The sequence below is a fragment of the Bufo gargarizans genome, chromosome 2 (genome assembly GCF_014858855.1).
Source record: "Bufo gargarizans isolate SCDJY-AF-19 chromosome 2, ASM1485885v1, whole genome shotgun sequence".
Taxonomy (NCBI): Eukaryota; Metazoa; Chordata; class Amphibia; order Anura; family Bufonidae; genus Bufo; species Bufo gargarizans.
The window spans coordinates 612454662-612480545 of NC_058081.1; the positions used below are offsets into that span (position 1 = coordinate 612454662).

A 25884-nucleotide genomic window follows, 5' to 3' on the forward strand; every position below is an offset into this window, starting at 1 on the left:
TCTAAGCTTTTAAGAAATAGAAGCGTCATAATTTTATTTTTTTATTGAAAACCATGGGTTATAGTGAAAAGGTCAAATTGTTGTTTACTGCAAAATCACATCAAAATGCCCCCACTTTCGAAAACACATGGCAAAACTGCTGCATTTTGCAGTAATCTAAATGCTGATTAGACCGCATCAGTGAATCTGCCAAAAAGCTGCACCTGCAACTGACCAAATCCTTCTGACCAAGATCATCTTTTTGTTCTTAGTCTGGTTTTGTAACAGCAGTCTCTTCATTTTTTTAATTTATTTTTGTATTAATTTCTTACATAGGCACGGAAAAAGGAGCACGATTAACATGGACGACGTGAAACTGCTGTCCAGGCGCAGCCGATCACTGGTAATTATGGCTTATGTTTATTATATAGAGAGATGTTGATGGGTTTCACATTCTTTCACACAAGCAACTTTTCCGTCCGGATGCAAGGCGTGTAGTGAATGCAAAGCATCCGCACTGAATCCTGACCCATTCATTTCAATGGGTCTGTGCACATGTTTCTCATGCATTGTCTTTTGCGTTCAGGAAAAAAACGCAGCATGTTCTGTATTGTGCATTTTTCACACAGCTCTGGCTCCACTGAAGTGAATTGGGCTTGCATGCAAAACGGAAGGCATCCGGATGCATTGTGTTTTTCATTGTCACTGTCTGCACCAAATATACATTTAAAATTGGCGAATATCTGTTAGTAAATTACCTCCTTTGTGTTTATACCATTTTCTGCTCCATTCACACCGGTGTGAGAAAGCATCGGCGCTCTCAATCGGGCTGAGCATGATACCAAGCACAGCCGCTACACAATTTATGGCACTGTGCCGCGACGCCCACAGTGGCATTGGTGCCTTTTCAAACAGAGGTCTTGGTTGTCGGACCGCCACCAATCAGATACTGAAGATAGGTCATCAATATCAAAATCTCGGAAAACCGCTTTAGATCTTGGCTGGTTTTTGCTTACAAGCTGCCAGTGATGACGTTCAGTACAGGAACGTGACCACTGCAGCCAATCAGTGGTCTCAGCAGTCATGTACTATACTTACCGTCTCCATCAAGTGGTGATTGGCTGCAGCAATGATGTTCAGAAGCTGGCAGCTTGCAGTCAAAGATTAACTTCTAGAGGCAAGCTCATCCGCACTGGATTGGGGTGGGGGGGTTGAAGAGGTGTCATGTTCATTAATTACATTTCAGACTCATTGGGGTCCTAGACCAATGCTGTTCTGATATATTTATATATTCTAGTATGCGCACATCTCCAGCTACAGCAATGAAATTGCCGCCAGCAACCAAGAGCAGAAGGAGAAAAGAAAGAAGAAATCTGTCAGCACCGGGAAGAGGCATTCAGGTGGAGATTCTGCAGTGGCAGAAGGCGAGGACCACAACATGGAATAAAGGAGTCATATGCTGTACCCTTGTGGTACATAATGTAATATTCATGGTATTTCTATCTGACCTGTGTCACTGCAGTGTCGCATCCAGGCATGGTGTAAATATAATGAGAATTACCGCCCCAGGTGTAATGTACCACTACCTATCTAAATACCGTAATTGTCAGCTCCCATTCAAGATAAATGACAAAACATATTTATTGAATACATAGTGAATACATATTAAAATACATAGAAACAGTTAGCACCAATAGAAAATCCCCCAAATGAGGACTGAGGTAGCCGCAGAGGCAGCAAGCCACAACAAACGTAACACTTTTTGTTGTGGCTTGCTGCCTCTGCGGCTACCTTGTGGCCCTCATTTGGGGGATTTTCTATTGCTGCTAACTGTTTCTATGTATTTTAATATGTATTTACTATGTATTCAATAAAGATGTTTTGTCATTTTATCTTGAATGGAGGCTGACAATTATTTATGTGGGTAATGGTTCAGAGCATATTGGTTCCTCCAGCTATATATAGGCATCTGAATCCGTTTTTCTTTTTGGGTGTTATCCCAGGTGTAATGTGTAAAATATGTATTTGTAGTATTTTCTGAAGTTGTCCTTTATATTACATTACATATCTCATTTATGTATGGTACTGTTTATATTTTAATACATTTCATGTGTATAAAGGTTAATGTCCACAATTTTCTAATATAAAGTACTTTGTGTTTGAATTATTTACCATTTTCAATATCTGTGCTTGCTGTCATTGACTTTTTTTTGTTTTATCCAGAGGAATGAAAACCTGAACAGACAGTATTTCACTAGGGCAAATGTATTAATACTGTTTAAAAGTAAGAGTGTAAACTTAGTTTTAAAGGGGTTGTGCACATTTGGGGGAGAAGACAGACCTGTGAAGGAAAGCTTACCTGCTTCCCAATGTTCACTCCTAGCTCCTGCGCTCACTGGCCTCTGCTGCTCCGCTCTTATCCCTTTATGTAAACTTTCAGTTTGATGTGACCTGCTCCCCTTGTATTATGTCAAATGGTCACGTGGTGCAAGGGGAGTAGGTCACCGCTGCATCTAGCGATTGGCTGCAGCATCTTCAAACTGGAAGTTTACATCCATGGATCCGACTGAAGCAGTAAAAAGCACAGAAGCTGGGAACCAGCATTGGGAAGCAGGTAAGTATGCCCTTCTTCTCGGGTCTACCCACCATCCCCCACACAAGCAAGCTTAAAGGGAACCTGTTATCAACTTTGTGCTGACCGTACTGAGGGCAGTATAAAGTACTGACAGAAATGCTGATGTCAGCGGTGTGTCACACATCAGCTAAAAGTAAGTGGTTGCTGAGAACAAGCATCATAATCATTGCAGCCCAGGCCTTGAAAAGAGTCAAATCCACCTGAGAAGAGTCATGGTTATTCATGAATTCCTGCTCTCCTGCCCACCTGCTACCTAGTTTTCTCCTCTTCTCTCTAGGAGAGAACTGACATTCATGAGTAGATGGACGGGGAGAGCAGGAGATTAGGAATAACCATGACTCTTCTCAGGTAGATTTCACTCTTGACTCTTTTTCAAGGCCTGGTCTGCAATTATTATGATGCTGGTTCTCAGCAACCACTTACTATTAGCTCATGAGTGACACACCGCTGAAATCAGCATTTCTCGCCCATTCCATTGGGGGACACAGACCATGGGTATAGCTTAAGGCACCACTAGGAGGAGACACTATGCAAATAAGAACAAACAGCTCCTCCTCCACTGGCTATACCCCCATGCTCCAACAGGAGTACCTCAGTTTTAGCTTAGTGTCAGATAAGGAGGTGACACTCCTGCTCCTGCAGGCTTGTCCCTGTAGTTTTTTCTTCTCCTGTTTGTTTTTTTTCTAAACAGAGGACGCAGGGTCGCACGGTGCGTCCCTGGTCTCTCAGTGGAGAGAGCGCCGGGGTCGAATGGCCGTCCCCGGCTACCTCCTTTCCCCCCCAGAAGATAAGTGGAACCGGGCTCGACCTGCAGCTCCGGTGGCCTACCAGATCCGGGGTCACCTAGTCCTGCCCTCTATCCAGTGCACTGCCACTCCTTGTGCCAGATGACTGAAGAGGTGACCACATGCTGGTCCGGAACAGAGGGTGAAGACTGCAGGACTCAGATAAGTACAACGGCTCTCCTGCAGCTCTTCCCCCCCCCCGGGAAGTACAACGGCTCACACTGTGACACGGTTATTCAAGGCTTAGCTGTGGATCTGAGAGAGCCTGCTGGCTGAGAGGGAGGAGGGATTCCTTCTTGAGGCAGTGGCTATTTGCAGCGCCATGCTGCTGCACCTTTTCCCGTTTTGTTCAGAGGGCTCGTTATACAGGGCAAGCTAGTAGCTTTGTTGTAATGCTGTTGCCCCATGTCCAGGCTTTCAGTGTTCAGAACCCCTTTCAGCCTCTAAAATATTTTCCCCCTGCATCCTGGCGGTGGGTTCCATTTTCGAAGTCGGGGTCTGCCTTTTTTCATGGTTCCCGTGCGCGCACGATTTTTTAGCGCAAATTTTTCGATTTGTGATGCGACTGGGGCGTCTCCACACTTGGCTGCTACTCCAGCTCCTCACAGGTCACGGTAGGACAGATAGTGTTCCGCAAAACTGTAGGAGACCCTGACTCCGGGATTGCCACCGTCATGCCAAGTCCGGGGGCTCCCCAAAAATCTAAAGCGACACCTCAGGTCCCACTGGGATCCTGTAAGGTCTGCTGCTTGCCACTATTGTTTACAGCCTCCTGTGACTCTTGCCCTGCCTCGGGACAGGATCAACCGCCTCCTCCTCCCCCTCCACCAAACCAGCCCAGTCCCTTTGGAGCCCGCGGAGCCCTCCTGGGCCTCTGCCATAGCTAGGGCGGCCGCGGACTTGGACCAAGTCTCGTGCGCGGCCATGGCCTTTATGGAACGCATGGCGGCCTCGGATCCACCGCCTGCGATGCCTGTGGTTAGCACCGCTCCACTTCCCGGTGCCCCCCCACAGAGGACGCTCGACCGTTAAGAGGCAGCGTGCGCAGCAGTATCCCTCCTCGGATGACTCTGCTTCTCCCCCTTGCCTGGAGGCATGTTCAGCCTCTCCCCCTCGCGGGGACTGCAGGTCTGAAGGGGAAAGGTCCAGCTCGGACGAGGACACGGAACCGGAACCCTCGCCTAAGCTCTCCACTATGGTGGCAGACTTGGCCACGGCGGTCCGTGACACCTTTGACATACAGGGGGAACCTCCTTCTTCTAGTAGCCAGGAATTCCCCCTTTTCCACTCCAGTAGGGGTGACGCACCAGAGGCATTCACATTCCCCATTCATGGCGAGTTGCCAAGGTCCTTTCTAATGCTTGGGAGCGCCCTAATCACCGTTTTTTCTGCCACAAGGCGCATGGATACTCTGTATCCTTTCCCGGCAGATAATGTGCAGCAGTGGTCTTCTCCTCTTATGGTCGATCTGCCGGTGGCCAGATTGGCTAAGAATTCGGCAATACCAGTCCTGGACGGGTTTCCCCTACAGGACTCCGTGGATAGGCGTTTGGACTCTCTTTCCACAGCCATCTTCACTCTGGCAGGCACTGGTCTGCGGCCCGCGTTCGCCTCGGCCTGGGTAGCCAGGGCGCTTTTGGTGTGGTTGCAGCGCCATCATCAGGACCTCGCAGAGCAGGATACCTCTGCGGACACCCTGAGCTTTGCCCTCCAGATGTCCCAAGCGACAACATTCCTCTGTGAGGCCTCATTGGACTTCAGCACTCGCTTTGCGCAGATTGCGGCCATCTTGGTCACGCAGCGCAGGGAGGTCTGGTTGAAGGTCTGGGACGCCGACGCTTCCTCCAAGCGCTCCCTCACTAACCTCCCCTTTGCGGGCTCCAGGCCCTTCGGTGCTACGCTGGACGAGATTATCTCTGACACTACGGGGGGCAAGAGCACACACCTGCCCCAATCTAGATCCAAGCACGCCTTCAGAGCCGCCCCTTTTGGCTATAGAAACCAGTCCTTTCGAGACAGGGCCCCCTCCTCCGGTGGCTCTCAGGATTCCCGCAAGAAGCCTTCCTTTAAACCTCAGCCTTCCTGGCGTCCGCTGGCACAATTCCAAGGGAGTTCTGCCCGCCCCACAGCTCCCAAGCAGTTCTGAAGAGGTGCCCCCACAGCCTGCGGTGGGGGGCCGTCTGCTCTCCTTTCAGCAGGTCTGGAGAGCTCACGTTCGAGACGCCTGGACCCTGAAAATTTTAACTTCTGGTTACAAGATAGAATTCGCTTCCAGACCTCTGCACCGTTTCTTCCCTTCTCGGGTTCCGGGGGATCCGGCCCGAGCCTCAGCCCTTTTACAAGTGGTCTCTTTCCTTCTGGTCCGGGGAGTAGTTGCCCCAGTTCCTCTGGAGGAACAGGGTACAGGGTTCTACTCAAATCTCTTTGTGGTGCCAAAGAAGGAGGGATCTGGGCGTCTGGTCCTAGACCTGAAGCTCTTAGACAAGTCCCGTCAGGTGCGGAGGTTCCGGATGGACTCCTTTCGCTCCGTTATTGCTTCTCTTCTTCCAGGGGAGTTCCTCGCATCAGTGGACATCCGGGATGCCTATCTGCATGTCCCTATCGCAGAATCTCACACAGATTCCTGCGCTTCACCATTGGCGGCCATCATTATCTCTGTTGCCCTACCGGGACGACATACTGATAAAAGCTCTCTCTCATCCCCAGGCCAAAGACAGCGTCAGGTTCGCTGTTCAGACTCTGCAGCAGTTCGGCTGGCTGATCAACTTCCCGAAGTCCTCTCTCCAACCTTCCCAGAGGGTGACCTTCCTGGGGATGATGTTGGACACCACTGCAGCCCGGGTATTCCTTCCGGATTACAAGCTCTCTCGGATACGGGAGTCGGTGTCTCGCCTTCTTCATTCTCCGTGTATCTCCATCAGGGAGTGCATGCAGGTTCTGGGGCTTATGGTGGCCTCCTTCGAGGCTGTTCCCTTTGCCCAGTTTCACACTCGGCCTCTGCAACAGGCGATCCTGTCTTTCTGGGACAGGACATAGAGGGGTCTGGACTCTCAGATCCACCTACCGCCTCGGGTTCGCATGGAACTCCCGTGGTGGCTGTCCCCTCAGAATCTGGCTTCAGGGAGATCCTTCCTCCCAATCTCCTGGACAGTTGTCACCACCGATGCCAGTCTCCTGGGTGGGGGTGGCGTTCTCCGGGCTCGGACGGTTCAGGGTGTGTGGTCAGAGGTGGAAGCCCGCCTTCCGATCAACATACTGGAGCTCAGAGCAATTTTTCTCTCTCTGTCTCATTGGACCCCCCTCCTAGCGGGTCTCCCGGTAAGGGTCCAGTCGGACAATGCCACAACTGTGGCCTACATCAATCTTCAGGGCGGAACCCGCAGCCGGACGGTGATGCAAGAGGTGAAAAGGATCCTCCAGTGGGAGGAAGCTCATGTTCCAATATGGTCTGCAGTGTACATCCCAGGGGTCGAAAACTGGACGGCAGGCTTTCTCAGCCACAACAGGGTGGATCCGGGAGAGTGGTCTCCGCTTAAGGACGTATTCGAGGACGTTTGTCGCCATTGGGGACGCCCGGACGTGGACCTGAGAGCGTCCAGGCTCAATAACAAGGTTCCCACGTTCCTGGCCCGAGCTCGGGATCCGGAGGCGTACTGGGTGGACGCTCTGGTGTCTCCGTGGTGAGACTTCGCGCTCCTCTATGTCTTCCCACCACTGGCTCACTCCCAAAGGTTCTTCGCAGGGTCGCGGCGGAAGGAATCCAGACCATACTCATCGCCCCCGATTGGCCTCGCCACGCCTGGTTCTCGGAAGGCACTCGGATGCTGGCAGACATTCCTTGGCCTCTTCCTCTCAGGGAGGACCTGCTGTCTCACGGACGGCTATTCCACCGGATTTTACAGCCTCTTCATTTAACGGCGTGGCTGTTGAGACCTCCATCTTGAAGACCTTGATAAGAGCCAGGAAACCAGCCTCCTCCCGGATATACTATCGTACCTGGAAGGCCTTTCTTGCCTTTTTGAGAGAAGTTAGGTGTTTTTTACCTTTGTTTCTCCGTTCCGGTGATCCTCTCTTCTCTCCAGTCGGGTCTTGAGATGGGAAGATCCATGAGCTCTCTGAAGGGTCAGGTCTCTGCTCTGGCCATTTTCTTTCAGCGGTCTCTGGCTCTGCTCGGTCCGGTGAGGACCTTCCTACAGGGGGTGGCGCATTCGGTCCTTCCGTATGCCCCTCCCCTGCCCCCCTGGGATCAGAATCCTGGTTTTGTCTTCTTTGCAGGCGGCTCCTTTGAGCCCCTGAGGGACATTTCCCTGAGTCTTCTCATCTGGCAGGTGGTCTTTTGGTGGCCATCACCTCTTTCTGGAGGGTATCGGAGCTGGGCGCCCTTTCCTCCAAGGGGCCCCTTTTTGGGCTTCCACAAGAATAAGGTGGTACTGCGCCCAGTCCCTTCTTCTTTGCCCCGCTCCGGCGAAACCCAAGGAGCGCAATACCAGTCTCTCCATTCTCTGGATGTTGTCCGTACTTTGCGGGCATACCTGTTGGTTACTGCCCCTATTTCGCCGCTCGGACTCCCTTTTTGTGGTTCCCAAGGGGCCTCGTGAGGGTCTGGCGGCCTCCAAGGTCACTGTGGCTCGGTGGATTCAGTCGACTAATACCTTGGCCTATCGGTCCTGGGTTAGGGTTTCCCCTAGCGGGGGTTACCGCGCACTCCACCAGGGCGGTGGGGGCCTCCTGGGCTAGGCACAATCGAGCCTCTACATCACAACTTTGTAGGGCGGCCACCTGGACGTCCTTACATACCTTTACCAAGTTCTACCAGCTGCACTCTCTGGCGTCGGCTGATGCTGCCCTAGGGCGCAAGGTATTGCAGGCAGTGGTTCCTGTTTAATCGTTCAATGTTTCCCTCTGGAGATGTTGGTCTTCCCACCCCATGGACTGCTCTAGGACGTCCCATGGTCTGTGTCCCCCAATGGAATGGGCAAGAAAAGGAGATTTTTTGTGAAACTCACCTGTAAAATCTTTTTCTCCTCTTTTCCATTGGGGGGACACAGCTCCCACCCATTCTTGTCTGTTACAGGAGGGGTTGGTTTTATTCTATTGGGACTAGAGTTGTTGCGATACCAAATTTTTTATTCGGTTTCGATACCATGAAAAAGTATTACGATACTCGATACCATTCGATACCACGCGAAAAAAATAAACCAAAAAAGCCACGTGCATTCCGCATTTTTAAAAAATGGCGAATCGCGCAGTTTTTATTTATTTTTTTAAATATTTTAATAGTTTGGACTTTTCTGACGTGGCGATATGTAATATGTTTATTATTTATATATTTTATATGTGAAATTGGGAAAAGGGGGTGATTTATACTTCATATTTTGGTGGGGTTTTTTTTTACTTTTTTTTTTTTTTTACACTTTTTATTTAATAACTATTTCCCCCCTTAGGGGCTAGAACAGTGATGGTGAACCTCTTTAGAGACCGAGTGCCCAAACTGCAACCCAAAACCCACTTATTTATCGCAAAGTGCCAACACAGCAATTTAACCTGAACACCAATATCCTATATCTTCCATGTACTTTATCATTTAGCTATAATTGCCTGCCTACATTCAGTGCGCTGTCTGTGCTGTTTATAGCATGTCCTGCACTATTGAATGGCAGGCAAATTCTAAGGCATATTGGTACACCATAGACTTTCTCCAGGGTGCGGGTGCCCACAGAGAGTGCTCTGAGTGCCGCCTCTGGCACCCGTGCCATAGGTTCGCCATCCCTGGGCTAGAACATGGGATCTTTCATCCCTTGTCCTATTCAGCCTGATAGATCTCTATCAGGGTGAATAGGACTTCACACTGTCCCTGCTGCTCTGTGCTTTGTGCACACAGCATCAGGGATGTTACCATGGCAACCAGGGCTTCTGTAGCGTCCTGGCTGCCATGGTAACCGATTGGAGCCCCAGGCTTACACAGCTGCTGGGGCTCTGATCAGAAGCTGCCACTGCACCACCAATGAGGGGGAGGGGAGAGGACCCTGTGCCCACTGCCACCAATGATTTTAATACTGGGGGGTTGAGAGGGGCCGGCGCACTGTGCCACCAATGATTTTAATGGGATGGGGGTTTGAGGGGGGGCACACTGCACCACCAATGATAATTACCCCTTTATACAGGAGGCGGGTACTGGCAGATCAGCGGCAGTTAACCCCTTAGGTGCCGCAGCCGAGGGGTTAACTGCCGCTGATCACAGCTCCCTGTCAGGGGCAGGGTGCCGGCAATGCGATTCTGCTGCCGGCACCCGCCTCCTGTATAATGTGTTAAAGACTGACTACTTTATATGGGACTCCAGACTTTCACTATTGGGCTACACAGATCGGCGCCCAGCGATGTCCCAGCACTCACCATTAGTCCTGGGCGCCGCTCTGTTCGCCCCCATTACTGTCTCCTCTCCTGCTCCACATGCTGATTACTATGGGAGCGATGGGGAGGAGACATCAGCTTTACTAGTGGGCGTTCCTTCTCCCTGGCTGTAGCGCTGTCCAATCGCAGAGCAGGGAGAAGGAACGCCCACTAGTAAAGCTGATGTCTCCTCCCATCGTTCCCATAGTAATCAGCATGTGGAGCAGGAGAGGAGACAGTAATGGGGCACTGCGGGCGAACGGAGCGGCGCCTAGGACTAATGGTGAGTGCTGGGACATCGCTGGGCGCCCCTCTCTTCTCATTGGTGGCAGCGGCAGCAGCACAGGGGGGAGGGAGGACAGCTTCCTTCTCCCCGTGCTGCTGAGAGAACATGAGCGCGCCAATAGCAGCGCGCTCATGTTCAGAGATACTAGACTGCGCAGAAGCGCAGCCCAGTATCGAAAAAACGGAAATCGATTGGGTATTGATTGGGTATTGAAATTTCGATGCCCGCAACAACCCTAATTGGGACCTTATGGTTTACGGCCTGAGGGCGGTATTCCTCGGTTCTGTTTTCTTTATTTATATTTGGTTTTTCTCTCCTTCTCCTACTGCTTTTGCACGCACTGAGGTACTCCTGTTGGAGCATGGGGGTATAGCCAGTGGAGCAGGAGCTGTTTTTTTATTATTTGCATAGTGTCTCCTCCTAGTAATGGCCTAAGCTATACCCATGGTCTGTGTCCCCCAATTGAAAAGACGAGAAAAAGATTTTACAGGTCAGTTTCACAAAAAAAAAAATCTCCTTTTCTGTCACTACTTTATGCTGCTCTCAGAACGGTGAGCATAAAGTTGATGACAGGTTCCCTTTAAATGGATTATCTGAGACTAAAAAATGTCCCCCATATGCCCGGGCCCCTCACACTGAATCTACTTACCTGGCTCCCCGCCCCCTCCACCGCTCCTGGTCTCCGCACTACCGCTGCTGCTTCTCCCCGTGCATGGATGAAAACACCCAGTGTTGGGGGGGCAGCCAATGGCAAGCGGTGACGGGGGAAGCCAATGGCATCGCAGGTGACGCTAAGGAGGCTCATCCTCATCCCTGCCTGCCATTGGCTGCTCCCCCCGACACCGGATGTTTTCATCCACGGGGAAAAGCGGTAAGTAGATTCAGTGTGAGGAGCCTGGGCATATGGGGGAAATTTTTTTAGTCTTGGATAACCCCTTTAAAGGGTTTCTACCATCAGAAATACCGTTATGTAGCTGACTGACATTAGCGATGCGCTAATGTCAGCACTACATAACAGTATGTTTCTAACATTTGTCCCTGCAGCTGTTTTTGTAAAAAAAAAGCACTTTTATAATATGCTTGGTTTGGGGTTGAATGACCTGAAGTAGGATTATGTCGTTAGTCGCTACATGCAGCCTGTACCACTGCAAAAATCCACTCTACACTGATTTTATAGTTACCGTATTTTGTGAATAGATGTTACGATTTGTTTGAGAAGGCAGAATTAGGACTTGGAGAGTTAAACACCTGTATGTCACATAGAAATTAGGAAATTTGGAGAAGTCGCTGTTACCAATCGGACTGCATGATTCCAGATCCTTAAATACGTTCTTTATTACTTCAGTGCTATAATCAGTGAAGTCTGTGGGTGAATAGACCCATTATTACTATTAATCTGCCAGAATGTAAAGCATCTCAATCACAAGACGTTATTTCATATCATTTCAGCTTTTCATACATTATGAAATGTATCAGCTTTTCTTATTTTTCTCATCCCCCTCCCATCCCATCCCAAACATGTTCACTTATCACCACATTGCATAATTGCAGCCGCCACTTTGCTTGAAAATTGCTGTCAATTATACGTCACAGCCAGGGTGTTAGATTCTCTGCCTACATAAACAGCTGCCATTGCAGGTGAAGCCAAGGAAGGTTGTGGAGATTGTGCCAGCTGCCCCCGACCAGACATGTGCCTGCTGCTCCACACACCACAGCTTTTGATGGTCCTCGGTGCACTCTGCACAGTGAGATCGACTGTGTCCTCAAGACACGACAGAGTGACTGCAAGTGGCAGCAGGGTAGGTACCAGGGAGGGTGGCGTAGCATGGGTTAATTTATATAGTTATACTGTAGCTCATAATTCATAAATGTGTCTTGGAAAAGTATGGAAGGACTGAATTAGGCTCCGTTCACACATCCGCACTTCCATTCCGCATTTTGCAGAACGGAATTGTGGACCCATACATTTCTATGGGGCCGCCCGACGTGCGGCCCCGATCCGGAATTGCGGACCCGCACTTCCAGGTCCGCAATTCCGATCCTGAAAAAAATAGAACATGTCCTATTCTCATCCGCAATAGCGGACGAGAAGAGGCATATTCTCTTAGTGCCGGCAATGTGCGGTCCGCAAAATGCGGAACGCACATTGCCGCTGTCCGTGTTTTGCGGATCCACAAAACACACACGGATGTGTGAATGGACCCTTACAGGAATTGACTGACTTGTATGAGCAGACACTTCTCCTGCACTCGCATCTGTAGGTACCAGTGTGAAAAGATGTGTGGTAGTTTACCAACTCTCACCAGATTAGTTTCAGATTTAGGGAAAATAAACTGAGAACAGGAACTGGAAGGAAGGAACTGATCACAGAGCGCCAGTGTACAGATTATTGTATTTTAGTCACTAACCTATTGAACAGGTTAAAGCGTAAAATAAAGTAGATGTCATCCACAGATGCAGAGGAATACATTGTATAACTTTATTATAGTAGTTACGGTATATTCTTAACCAAATTTATTTTTATTCAAAGAGTAAGGCATATCAATCGATCACAAACCATCGTAGCATCACTGGTAAGTCACAAATCAGCCATGGACGTGACCACAATTGCAACACATGTTGTACAAAAAGATACATCAAATGTGACAGACAATAAAAATCTAATATAACACAAATAAGAGGAAAAGAGAGGGAAAGAAGGGAAAGGAAGGGGGGGGGGGGAGTTTTCCCCAACTCCGTCAGGGGAACTTCCTATATGTCTTCCAGGGCGACCAGATTTTCAGAAAGCTGGAACGCGTGCCAGATTCCCAGTGGGCCAGCTCTTCAAACCTGTAGATCTGATCCACCTTATCCCTCCACATCGAAACAGTGGGAGGTTCAGTATCCTTCCAAAGCAGCGGGATAAGCAGTCTCGCCGCCGTGATGAGCATAGTAGGAAGATCAGATCTACAGGGGGAAAGCGAGTCATTAGGGCACCAAAGCAGGATCAGTTTAGGATCCAGCTTAACCTGCTTAGCACACACCTCATTTATCAGAGCTTCTATACTGGTCCAGAACGCTTTAATCTTTTCACAGTGCCACCAAATGTGTGACAGAGAGCCTACGTCTTTTCTACACCTCCAGCACTCACTTGGGAAATCTGCGTTAAGCCTATGCAAAAACTCCGGGGACTTGTACCATCTCGTAAGCAGCTTATACGAGTTTTCTTGCACCTTAATACAGCGGCTAAAGCCGTGAGAGTGTGTAAGGACAAAAGCCCTTTCCGGGTCTGTAAGGTGGATGGACAATTCCCTTTCCCATGAAGAAAGGAAATGTAGCTCAGGAGGGGAGGCTGAGAGTAACTCCTTATATATGGTAGACAGCGGTTTAGGGATCCTACGGGCGTCTGATAGTCTCCAAGACAGCCAAGAGGGGGTTCCAGAGGTGGTGGGGGGTGGTAGCTTAATCATCTTAATCTCCTTCTGCAGGGCAAAACTCTGTAGGAAGGAAGCTTTTTTGACTTTAGGGTCATTCAAGACCGTGGACCAATCCAGGGACCCATTCGGGGACCGGATCTCACTTAAAGGGATCTCGGCCAAAAGAGGCCAGATACCTGAGGGCTTCTCAGCTTCCGGATGGACATAAAACTGTAAAGAGGAAAGCGGAGTACCCGGTATGGGAAACTCAAGTGTTCTATCCTTAAACTGCTTGGCCCACTCAACAAACATACCCTTCCATAGGAGTGGCAAAGAGGAACTACCCGGAGAACAAGGGGACAGCCCCCAGAGAATCCGCTTCATTCTAGTGGAGAGCAGGGAGCGCTCAAGACACACATATGGAGCACTATAAGTGCTATTGAGGAGGGATAGACCTCTAAATAGTTGAAAGGCCACATAGTAGGAACGTATGTCGGGCAGACCAAAGCCGCCAAACCTCCTCTCTCTGGTCAGCACCGAATAAGCAATTCTGGAGGGTTTACTTCCCCACAAAAATAGGGAGAAAACTCTGCGGATGTCTACAAAAAATGAGTGCGGCAGCCAGATAGGCAACACCTGCAGAAGGTACAAAAATTTAGGAGCTATAAAGGTCTTGAGGTAGTTCCTCTTGCCACACCAAGAAATAAACGGCAGTTTAATAGAGTGCAGCTGCTTCCTAACTGAGGACAATAAGGGGGCATAATTCAGAGCAAATAAGTCCTTCGCCTGAGCCGGGACATGCACACCCAAAAATACTATGTCTTTTGTAGCCCAGTGAAAGGGGGTAGTATCCTGAAGGGCCTCTTTAACCGATTCTGGACAAGTAACGTTTAGGGCCATGGACTTGCCATAGTTAATTTTAAAGTTTGACACATAACCAAACTCCTCAAAAAGAGAGTTACGGTATATTCTTGTACATAGACAACAGTATTATAGTACTTATATTCTTGCATATAAGGGTAGTATATTCGTGTATATAGGTTCAGTTTTATAGTAGTCATATACAGGTGAAACTCGAAAAAATAGAATATCGTGCAAAGTTCATTTATTTCAGTAATGCAACTTAAAAGGGGGAAACTAATATATGAGATAGACTCATTACTTGCAAAGCGAGATATTTCAAACCTTTATTTGTTATAATTTGGATGATTATGGCTTACAGCTTATGAAACCCCAAAGTCACAATTTTGAGGTCCCCTTTGCTCAGGGGATATAGATTAATTAGCTGACTAGAGTGTGACACTTTGAGCCTAGAATATTGAACCTTTTCACAATATCCTAATTTTAAGTTGCATTACTGAAATAAATGAACTTTTGCACGATATTCTAATTTTTCGAGTTTCACCTGTAGGGGACAGTATTATAGTAGTTATATTATTGTACATTGGGGCGGTATTCTAGTAGTTATACTCTTGTATATAGTGGGCAGTATTATAGTAGTTATTTTATTGTACATTGTGTCATATTCTTGTATGTTGGGGTAGTATTATAGAAGTTATATTCTTATATGTAGGAGGCAGTGTTATAGTAATTATAGTCTTGTATTATAGTAGCTATATTCTTGTGCATAGAGGTTATATTATAGTAGTTATATTATTGTACACAGTGGACAGTAAAGAGCTACAGCATGTTTTTGAGAAGGACACAAATGCCAGGAGCAAAAAGACGCTTCTGTGCCATGCGTCTGTATTTCCCATAGACTTTCAGCTAACATCTGGAGCTGGCATTCTTAGGTGCTGTTCACATCACATTTTTGTCTTAGGCCTCTTTCACACAAGCGTGACGGATTGGCTCCGGATGCGTTCAGGATGCGTTCAGTGAAACTCGCATCTTTTTGCAAGCAAGTTCAGTTGTTCAGTTTCTTCCACGCGGGTGCAATGCGTTTTGTTGTGTTTTTCACGCGCGTAATAAAAAAACTGAAGGTTTACAAACAACATCTCTTAGCAACCATCAGTGAAAAACGCATCGCATCCGCACTTGCTTGCGGATGCAATGCGTTATTCACGCAGCCCCAATAATTTCTATGGAGCCAGGGCTGCGTGAAAAACGCAGAATATAGAACATGCTGCGTTTTTCACGCAATGCAGAACTGATGCGTGAAAACCAACGCTCATGTACACAGACCCATTGAAATTAATAGGGCAGGATTCAGTGCGGGTACTATGCATTCACATCACGCATTGCACCCGTGCGTAAACTCGCTTGTGTGAAAGGGGCCTTACATTTACATATACTGGTGGGCAGGCAAAAGCGTAGTGTGTATATGTGTGTATGTGTGTATATATATATATATATATATATTTATATATCATTTTTCACAATAGAGCTCTATGGTGACGGATGCCACTATATGGCATCTGTCGGAGGCATCCGTTTAACATATGTCATGTGTATACGTTAAAAGTAGGACGACAAAAACGTGACGTGAACATAGCCTTGTTGCAAAAAAGGAAGACTTCAGAACAATAACTATGCGTGAAAACACCCTTATAGTAGATATATTCTTGTACATAGGGACAGTATAATAATGGTTATATTTCTGTACACGGGGGCAGTATTATTTATTAGTCATTTATTTAGCCTAACATATTCCACCGCGCTGTACATAGATTGTCATCACTAACTGTCCCCATCAGAGCTCACAGTGGAGCCACGTGTTTGGATCATATCTTGAAACCATACTAGACGCCAGATTTAAAGCAACAGTGTCTGAAGGCGTACCAGTGAGAGGAGGCTGTATCTCTGGACCATGTGTCAGTGTTTTCTGACATGATGTTTGGTTCAGAAAGGTTTACTGTGTGGTGATTTAAATGTTCTATCAAGCCACACAGGATATGCTCCTCTTTAAGCCTGTATTTTAGACATTAAATTTGAGGTAATACACCCGATAGTTTTTAATCAGTAACACCAATAAAGTTTATTTATTTTGTTTTAACGTTCCTATCAGGCTTAGGTAAAATTGTAGTTTGCGAAAGGGGACGTATACCGCTATACCAGTACCCTGTTAGAAAGTCATACAGTATGTATCTATAAGGAGAGTATGATAGTAAAAAGCATATTAACATAAATAAGTTTCCATGTTTGAGCAGTTTGATAATATGTAATACCTCCAAAAAAAAGATGGAAGTGACGGTAAGGTCTTTGATAGTGTTTGCCATTATAACTTGGCCTGAAATAAATTTTTTGTAAAATATAGGGGGTTTATACATTTGCTTACTGATTTGTAGCATGTGTGTCTGGGACTGGAAGAGGCTATCCGTTATGGGCCCACTTGTCACATTAAACAAAACAGACAAGGAAGTCAAATCCAATGCAGCCATTCGGCTGATTTGTGTCCACACGGAGACCGCACACAACACGGCTGTTTCCAGATAAGTGCCTTTATATGTTTAACTTAATAGGTTGCATCTAAAGAACAGGGAAAAAAAACAACAAGGTGAATTGAAAGGAAATCAATGGTAAAATAAAGTTATGTATGAAGGATGAAGTCCTGCGATTGGCTGCGAGTCGTGGCCTGGACAGTTAATTAAATCCTCTCTGTTTTACAGGCTCCTATTTCAGAGATTCATTTATTTCTATTTTTTTTTTTCCATTTTTTTGAAAAAGTTCCAGGAAACAGTCCATAAATGTAACCATTAAAGCAGGTTATTACATTAAAATCGTACGGGGAAGTGCAGCACTGGAGTCTGGCAGTACATTATCTGTCAGAATCTGTCATATTCTTCTGAATTGCCTCCAGAGTGATGTGGAAAAGGTTAGGACCCTTATATTTAAAGAACCACTGATGTCACACAAAAATAATGAGGCTATAGAATAATGAGGCCCATGATTTGTTCGCTCTGTCCTGTTTAACTAACATCTGTGCAAAAGGGAAAAAAAAGGAAAAGTGAAATTATTTTATTTTACCATTATCAAATGCCACAGACGTAAATCAAAGCATTGTGCCTGTCTAGGGAGGAAAAAAAATGGCCATTTGTAGAAGATTTAGCTGTGTCCCTAGCAAATGTAACGTATTAACTTGCCTGGCTGCTTCTAAATTAAATCAAAGATCAGGCTCACCATCATTTATTTTTCCCATAATGCCAAAGAATAGGATTTAAAGAAGTCTCATGAAGACATCCCCTTTCTTTATGCCCTTCTAGGGTATATGGACATAGAGGGGTGTCCCCTGCTCATGACCCGCCCTTTATGACGCATGATTTTATTCTGGCAAACCTAGTCCACCCATGGATTACCTGGTCAGTTATTCATCTGAATGGCTGCCATTTTCTCTGTACAGGCCGCTTCATTAAAAACACTTGGGCTCTAGGGCCCTCTTTTAGGCCCCTTTCACACGAGCGAGTTTTCCGCGCAAGTGCAATGCATGACGTGAATACATAGCACACGCACTGAATCCTGACCCATTCATTTCAAGGTGTCTGTGTACATAAGGGTTTTTTAACGCATCAGTTCTGCGTTGAGTGAAAATCGCAGCATGTTCTATATTCTGCGTTTTTCACGCAGCCCTGGCCCCATAGAAGTGAATGGGGCTTCAGTGAAGAAACGCATTGCATCCGGAAGCAAGTGCGGGTGCAGTGCGTTTTTCACTGATGGTTGCTAAGAGATGTTGTTTCTACATAATTTCACAGTATCCAGCGTTGCTTCTAAGGGCTCATGCAGACAGACATTACCCGGCCGTTCTGTGCATTGGGGACTGCAATTTGGGGTCCCCAATGCAAGGACAACATTCGTGCGGTTTCTGCAGATGGATGCACACCCATTCAACTTGAATGGGTCCGTGATCCGTCCGCACTGCAAAAAAAATAGAACAAGTAAAAAATGTTTGCGGTGCGGAGGCACGTGGGGTTCCGTGCCCCCATGATGTGGTCCACAAATCGCTGGGGCCCATATATTTCGGACCCACTGTTTGCGGGCCACTATATGGGCCCGGCTAGGCAATGGCCGTGTGCATGAGCTCTAAATGTAAGATAGCTTCCTTGCTGTCTAACATTTAGACCGTTTTCTATGCCTAAACCAGGTGTATAAAATGATGAATGAGACGGACCTGCCCCCTTCCATGCCGATGCAACACCCACTTTTTTAGATCTGGCGTGAACGGGAAGTAAGTCTCAGATTCTGCTGCACCATGGTGGGCGACAGAAACTGCGCCAGATATACGCCACAAAAGTGGCACAAATCTAGTCATAAATTACCCCCCTGAATCTACAGTCGTGGCCAAAAGTTTTGAGACTAACCCAAATTTCATGTTTGCTGCTTTTTGTCAGATGTTTCTATGGTATACTGAAGTACAATTATAAGCGTTTCACAAGTCTTTTTTTTTTTCAAAACCCTGAAGTGGCAGAATTTGTGACAACCAACATTTGTATCGGCCTCAAAACTTTTGGCCACGACTGTAGATTGTTGTGACTTCTCACCATTCCAGTCTGGTTTTATGGTTCTCCTGATAGATGGCGTTCCCAGCACTGGCACCCCCGCCTAACGGGTATAAATACATTAAAAAAATTAGGTGCCTCTCTGCCCTGCCGTGCACCAGAAACTGAAGTGTACGCCAGCCAGGGGTTGGCGCAGACTTTAGCTTTAACTTATACCACGTTCTGGCAAAAGGTATAGTAGCATTTTATATGTGCACCATAATCTGCAACTTTTTTATGCAATAATAGTGATATAAAACCATTAGTAAATCTCCCCCCATAGATTTGTGATACTGATCCCTCTGAATTCAGTTGTTCCTGCATGAATTTCTGAAAACCGCATTTGCATTAATAGCACAGTGGCACATTTCTGGGAAAAATCTGCCATGTGTGAATATAGCCTATAGGCTCCCCATACACATTAGATTAGTGTATTGTCGGCCAAACCCGACGCAGTCTAATGTGTATGGGGTGCTATTGATTCTCCCGTGACTGATGAGGGGGAGAGAGGGCAAGGTGAGTGTTTTTGCCGAAACCTTTTGGTCTCCCAGTTGATAGGTGTCTGGCAGGGGCTTTCTCCTCTCACCCATTGAATACACCTCCACTATCAGTCAGTAATACACAGCCTTTTGATATTTGTTGCACCTTGTGCTATCATTTCTTGTGTCTTTTTCCTCCCCTGCAGGATATGGATGAAATTAAGAAGAGCAACCTTCTAAATGTACTGTCTGCCATATCTGACTGGAGGTCACCAGAGGACGATGCAGTGGTGACAAACGTAGAGGATCCTGAGCTGCCCTATAGGCCGCAGAGGTCTACGTATAATTCACATATGGACAGAGAAAAGACCGTGTGTAAAAACTTCTTCTGGAAGACATTTTCTGCTTGCTGAGTTCGCTCTCTGTCCCATGCATGCAATCACAATGTCATCTTAATAGTTTCATAACAGGGGCCAGTCGATTGTCCAGTGGCGGCAGTCTTTTATGTCCAAACCAATATGTAGTCTGAGGCATGAGCTTGTAGTACATGCTTTGATTTTTGTACATACCGTATTTATTGTATAGATTTGGCTAATCTACTTTCACACTAGTGGCAGGACGGATCCATCCTGCCGCTATTTTGCTGTGCCGCCGGACTGCCGCTCCGTCCCCATTGACTATAATGGGGACGGGAGGGGCGCAGCATGGCAGTGCACGGTGAGAGGCAGCTGGACTAAAAGTGCTGCATGTCCAACTTTTTAGTCCGGTGGCCTCTCACCGCGCACTACCGTGCTGCGTCGGAGCTCCGCCCCCGTCCCCATTATAGTCAATGGGGACGGAGCGGCAGTCCGGCGAAGTAGTGGCAGGATGGATCCGACAGGGTGAGCAGCCTGTCGGATCCGTCCTACCGCTTGTGTGAAAGTACCCTAACAAATAAGTCTTCCTTCAATGTAAAAGATGGATCCACGGTAGTCAGAATTATGTGTAACTAGATGGCGGTATATTGATATCCAAAAGTAAGAAGGCGAAGTCAGCCACCACCTTTCTTCACTCAGCAGAGGTGTTCTTCATTATTCTCGAGTGTTGGCAAGGAAATGTATGGTAATTCTTTTCCAGTGTATGTAAAATGCATCATCCTAACAAATGACACCACAACTGTATGTGCTAAATAAAAGATTTATGTGCACTGAGTAGCACTGATGTCACTGTCATTTGTGAATACTAATAAAAATCCTGGAACTGTGTTATGTAGGTGTACCACCGAAAAAAACATTTCTAACTTTCATTTTGAACATGATTATGGGGGCGGCCATCTTGCCTGAGCTGTTCTTTACAGCCTTTAGAGATATGCTTTACAGCAGCCACGATGGGCCATAGTCACAATGTGCAGGAGCTTACTCATTGACTTCTATGGAAGGGTTTTCTAGGCTGTGTGACCTGTGCAGAGGTCAGGAGGGAGAAGATAAGCTGTGATATAACCTATTGTGAATGGTGGATCCTGTGTTATCTATACAGAGGTGATATCTGTCATTAAAATCCTGCTCGTAAAGATACGCAGATAACTGAAGTAAAGTGATCTGTACAGAGCATATTGACATGGCAAATTAAAAATATCATCAGAAAGTCTTAAAAAACCTGTTTAACATAAAAATGTGATTTAAATAATAGGTTATTTTCGGATGAACCATTCCCTTTAAGCTCCCTTTATGTACAGTAGATTCATGCTAAATGTAGATGAAGATGACACAGTGTTTAGAAGGTTTGGATATGAGTTAAGTTTTAAAGTTCCTAAACTTATCCCGGGCTGACCATGTCCTATTGGACATGGCCATTTTCCTGTGTTTTTAATTTCCCATGTCAATATGCTCTGTACAGATCACTTTACTGCAGTTATCTGCGTATCATTATGAGCAGGATTATAATGACAGATATCACCTCTGTATAGATAACACATGACCCACCATTCACAATAGGTGATATCACAACTTATCTTCTCCCTCCTGACCTCTGCACAGGTCACAGAGCCTAGAAAACCCTTCCATAGAAGTCAATGAGCCAATTCCTCCAGCCTATATACAGGTCCTTCTAAAAAAAATTAGAATATTGTGATAAAGTTCATTATTTTCTGTAATGTACTGATAAACATTAGACTTTCATATATTTTAGATTCATTACACACCAACTGAAGTAGTTCAAGCCTTTTATTGTTTTAATATTGATTATTTTGGCATACAGCTCATGAAAACCCAAAATTCCTATCTAAAAAAATTTGCATATCATGAAAAGGTTCTCTAAACGAGCTATTAACCTAATCATCTGAATCAACTAATTAACTCTAAACACCTGCAAAAGATTCCTGAGACTTTTAAAAACTCCCAGCCTGGTTCATTACTCAAAACCGCAATCATGGGTAAGACTGCTGACCTGACTGCTGTCCAGAAGGCCATCATTGACACCCTCAAGCAAGAGGGTAAGACACAGAAATACATTTCTGAACGAATAGGCTGTTCCCAGAGTGTTGTATCAAGGCACCTCAGTGGGAAGTCTGTGGGAAGGAAAAAGTATGGCAGAAAACGCTGCACAACGAGAAGAGGTGACCGGACCCTGAGGAAGATTGTGGAGAAGGACCGATTCCAGACCTTGGGGGACCTGCGGAAGCAGTGGACTGAGTCTGGAGTAGAAACATCCAGAGCCACCGTGTACAGGCGTGTGCAGGAAATGGGCTACAGGTGCCGCATTCCCCAGGTCAAGCCACTTTTGAACCAGAAACAGCGGCAGAAGAGCCTGACCTGGGCTACAGAGAAGCAGCACTGGACTGTTGCTCAGTGGTCCAAAGTACTTTTTTCAGATGAAAGCAAATTTTGCATGTCATTCGGAAATCAAGGTGCCAGAGTCTGGAGGAAGACTGGGGACAGGGAAATGCCGAAATGCCAAAATGCCCACAGTCAGTGGGTGCCATGTCAGCTGCTGGTGTTGGTCCACTGTGTTTTATCAAGGGCAGGGTCAATGCAGCTAGCTATCAGGAGATTTTGGAGCACTTTATGCTTCCATCTGCTGAAAAGCTTTATGGAGATGAAGATTTCATTTTTCAGCACGACCTGGCACCTGCTCACAGTGCCAAAACCACTGGTAAATGGTTTACTGACCATGGTATTACTGTGCTCAATTGGCCTGCCAACTCTCCTGACCTGAACCCCATAGAGAATCTGTGGGATATTGGGAAGAGAAAGTTGAGAGACGCAAGACCCAACACTCTGGATGAGCTTAAGGCCGCTATCGAAGCATCCTGGGCCTCCATAACACCTCAGCAGTGCCACAGGCTGATTGCCTCCATGCCACGCCGCATTGAAGCAGTCATTGCTGCAAAAGGATTCCCGACCAAGTATTAAGTGCATAACTGAACATAATTATTTGAAGGTTGACTTTTTTTGTATTAAAAACACTTTTCTTTTATTGGTTGGATGAAATATGCGAATTTTTTGAGATAGGAAATTTGGGTTTTCATGAGCTGTATGCCAAAATCATCAATATTAAAACAATAAAAGGCTTGAACTACTTCAGTTGTGTGTAATGAATCTAAAATATATGAAAGTCTAATGTTTATCAGTACATTACAGAAAATAATGAACTTTATCACAATATGCTAATTTTTTTAGAAGGACCTGTATTTGGTCTACCCTGAGTGTCCATTCTAGAATAGCTGGTGAGTGGCTAGACTGCCAGGTTTTGGATATCCGAAGAAGGGCAGCGGCTAGGAGATGTCTAGCCAAGGTTAATCCTCTAGAGCGGGGGTTGGCAACCTCCGGCACTCCAGGTGTTGTGAAACTACATATCCCATCAGGCTATTATCTGATCTCCCACAGAAGTGAAAGGAGCATGCTAGGAGTTGTAGTTTCACAACAGCTGGAGTGCCGAAGGTTGCTGATCCCTGCTTAAAGGGGTTGGAAAAATGAATCCAGCCAGCAAAGGAAGCAATATTGATAACAACAATACATTAGTAAGTGCCTTGTATTAACTTTCTCTACATGATAAATGCCATTTGCTAAAGTGAGACAACCCTTTTAAGAATTTTTCTGTACTTTCCTCCATTCAGCTTTCCCTCAACCCTGTCCAGTCTCCCTGTCCCAGCTGCTGAAAAACACCAGCACAGCATGATGCTGCCACCACCAGGCTTTACTGTAGGGCATGGTGGAAGTTGTAGTTTTACAACTGCTGGAGGGCCGCAGGTTGAGCATGCCTGCTGTAGGAAAGTATTGGGCTTTTCTATTAATTATGGGCAGCAGATCCCTGATTACACAGGGAGGTGTGCAGATGATAATTTTAGAGCACTATTGTTCTGTTACAGAGCTCCAAAGGCTCCACCATATCCTTTTATACAGCCATAGTGTTAACTTTCACAGGCACTACTAGTGGGAGCTTACTTCTAGGGATGTCCATGTGTGTACTGAGTGCTCAGGATCTGTATCTAGATAATGCTTAATCAAAGACAATCATTCTTCATAGTTTCAGCAGGTCACAATTCTTCATTGATGAACCCCCCACAATGGGGTGGGGTTTCTGCTTTGGTATATTGCTTGTATTTATGTCTTAAAGGGGTTGTCTACTGTTCTTCAGCATTTTTTTTAGACCCCCCTTCCCAGCATAGCTGGACCCATTGTGAGCATACTTACCCGATGCCCACCACTGGTCCTATATCTACTCGCATCAACTTCCTGTTTGACATGGGTCACATGACCACCACAGCCAATGACTTGCCCGTTGTCACATCACTGGGTACCATGTCACCGCTGAGGCCAGTCATTGGTGGTGGTGGTGGTCACATGACCTGCGTCAAACAGGGTATTGACACAAGTAGCTACAGGATCTGCGGCGCGCTAGGGGGAGCGATGGAGCCCAAACCCGGCAACAGGGATTGGATAAGTATGCTCACCACTGGGGTCTGAACAAAATAGCTAAAAAAAAGGTGGACAACCCCGTTAAAGCCATTACTTAAAGCGCTGACCCCAAAGACAGGCATGTAAGTGCCACTGTGTTTAATGCTGGAAAAAAAACCTCATCCATATTGACTTTCAGATCCATATATTAGCTGATTAAATCATCAGAACAATGTACCTCCAAAAAATCAATAGATATGAACTAATTAAACATTTTACATTATAATCTGCAGATCCAAACACAGGAATGAATCATGTTTGAGGCTAATTCATGCGCAGCTCCACCTCCAAACTCACTTTGTAAAATTGATTAACAGAACATTTGTAACGCAATGCTTAAATCTCCTGAAATGCTTCACTGTAGGACGTGAATTATATCCTGTAGGGGTTAATTCCTCCCGGTTTTGCTGGCTTCAGCAGTTTCAGTAACATCCTATAGAAGTAAAGGTAAACTCTTCCAGCCTGTATAATGTTTGAATCATGTTTCCTTGGCCAAGCAATTTGCTTCACTTTTCATTAAGCAATAAATCAGTTTTATTATCAATGAACACGTTGTAATTCTCCAGTCGTGGCTGGCAGATATGGTCAGGTTAACATAAAGCAGCATTGCCCTTTCTGAAACATAAGAAGTAAAAAAAAAATTATCTTCCACAATGTTGTCACCACGTCTCCCCTCCCAGAACATCAGTGAATCTCCAGCTTTAAACACAATGGAAGAAATGTATCAAGTCCTGGACGCCAGAATTCTGGCTTCAAAAAGTTGTAAGATAAGGCCTTTGCTTATTTGCACAAAACTTTGCAACATTTTACATTTTTACACACTTATTCCAGTTTTGAAAAGTGGGTGGGACGGTGGCCAGATTTATCATCTATTCTAGGGGGAAAAAAAATGTTACAATCTTAGTTGAGCAAAGAAATTGCAGTAAGGCTAGTTTCACATCCCCGTTTACCTGATCTGGCAGAGGACCAGCCTGCTCAAGTTCACCATAGCCGGATACTGACATGTACCCATCTTATTATAGGGGGTCATCTGAGATTAGGAAGTAGTTCAAATCCTGTAACCATCTTGGGGGGGGGGGGGGCGCATGGCTATGGTTGTGCTCGAACAGTTTATGGACACACTGCCTATATGGCTACTCTGTCTGGAAACATCTATCTCACCAGACATGCACCGTTTTTTGTCTGGCCAAAACCAGAGCCTTAGGGCTCATGCATGCGAACATATTTTCTTTCCACTTCCGTTTTTTTTTTGCGGACCATATGCAGAACCATTCACTTTAGTGGGTCCGCAAAAACAATGGAAGGTACTCTGTGTGCATTCCGTTTCCTTATTTCCGTTCCGCAAAAAAGTAGTGCATGTCCTATTATTGTCCGCAAATCACGGTCCGAGTCCCCATTCAAGTCAATGGGTCCGTAAGAAATACGGAACGCACACGGAACACATCCGTATGTCATCTGTATTTCATCCGTTTTTGCAGATCCATACTGTAAAAAATGCTATGCCCAGCCCATATTGCTCATGTGTTTGGT

At 46.2% G+C, this 25884-nt stretch overlaps 1 protein-coding gene across 1 annotated transcript in view; it reads left to right on the forward strand.

Moving 5' to 3' along the window:
• The window catches only part of CENPS (centromere protein S), a 42089-nt gene extending 40474 nt beyond the window's left edge, over positions 1 to 1615 (forward strand). The window contains exons 5-6 of the mRNA XM_044282066.1: positions 316 to 382; positions 1277 to 1615. Of these exons, the coding sequence (XP_044138001.1) occupies positions 316 to 382; positions 1277 to 1426 (217 nt within the window). The 3' untranslated portion in view covers positions 1427 to 1615. The remainder of the gene's footprint in view (positions 1 to 315; positions 383 to 1276) is intronic.
• The last annotated feature ends 24269 nt before the right edge of the window (positions 1616 to 25884 follow it).